The sequence below is a fragment of the Dermacentor variabilis genome, chromosome 11 (genome assembly GCF_050947875.1).
Source record: "Dermacentor variabilis isolate Ectoservices chromosome 11, ASM5094787v1, whole genome shotgun sequence".
Classification (NCBI taxonomy): Eukaryota; Metazoa; Arthropoda; class Arachnida; order Ixodida; family Ixodidae; genus Dermacentor; species Dermacentor variabilis.
This window is the reverse complement of record NC_134578.1, coordinates 3204959-3206118: the sequence shown is the minus strand read 5'-3', so window position 1 is coordinate 3206118 and position 1160 is coordinate 3204959. Positions and strand designations below refer to the sequence as shown.

At 47.3% G+C, this 1160-nt stretch overlaps 1 protein-coding gene across 1 annotated transcript; it reads right to left on the bottom strand.

Moving 5' to 3' along the window:
• Positions 1–256: 256 nt before the first annotated feature.
• Positions 257–796, bottom strand: LOC142564430 (transmembrane protein 229B-like). Its single transcript, XM_075675424.1, has one exon. It carries the CDS (start codon positions 794–796, stop codon positions 257–259), a length of 540 nt encoding a protein of 179 aa, XP_075531539.1.
• Positions 797–1160: the final 364 nt, after the last annotated feature.

Sequence of the window (1160 nt, the reverse complement as noted above, 5' to 3'; positions counted from 1 at the left end):
CTTTTCAATGATAGTGATAAGCTCCCAGTCAGGATCTGCCAATGCCTGCCGTATGCACTCGAATCCACATTTTTTTCTCTTGATCAGGGTCCTCTATGAGTAAATCCCCTAGTAAACGTACTCCTAACAGAATCTAGAGGCTGACTGGCGATCCAGAACTCTTGTTCCCTTGCCAGGATATTCCCCATTATCTTTGTCTTCTGCATATGCTACAGTCATGCTGAAATCATAGAACTTTTACTCCTTAGATAAGCCATCAATCAAGCTTTGCACTCGATGACACCTGCACATTCTCAACGGCATCAGCTTCGGCGCCAACATGTTGTCCAACATTTGTGTGAAACTCTTTCGAGTTCATCCACGCCAGCTTGTTCGCCATCGGCAGTAGTATCAGCTCAAAAAGGATACCACACAGGAACCACAGTGGAGCGTACTCCAGTGTCACTATACCGGAAATGTTGTACCTGAAGTGCTTGTAGTCCCAAGGGCATGTACCCATTACTCTGAGAACAGAGCCCAAGGTAAACTCCCAAACGTATATCCAGCACGTGTGGGCCAGTGCTCTGACGGGGAGAGGGATGGCCCTTCTCTGTAGGAAGGAGCTGATGTTTTCCAGGCCCATGCAACAGAAGGAGTAGACAGCCAGGCTCCAGATGCTGCTGAAACCACGGAGTTCAGGGTTCCCAGTGGCCAGAAGGTCCCAGACAGCTGTAAATGTGACTTCAGTGAAGTAACCATGAAGTGCGTACAGGTACAGCCGTGAATACGAAGACAATGGGACGCACTGCGTGGTCATCTCGGCGCTCTTTTCTTCCCTACTCACGCCTGGCGGTGAAGCAAAACGATGTTATTGTTGCCTCAAGACATGGGTCGTACCCACGAGCGGGATTGGCCACAGTGTATTGATTGAAAAGTGCACCCAACAAAATACCAAAAGGGGTAAAGGCAAACGCTCAAAATGAAGCAATATGTAACTAAAGTAAAAGCTGCTTCAAAATCAAGAACGTGCCGCAGGTTGGTACGTCCAGCGTGAAGCGGTGGAACCCGTTACATGGATTAGGTTGGGAATCGAGTGGCAGAAGGGCACAAAATAAAATAACAGAAAGAAAGCGAACATGAAATAAGTAAAACAAACATTAAAAAGCGAAGAAAAAGGGTTG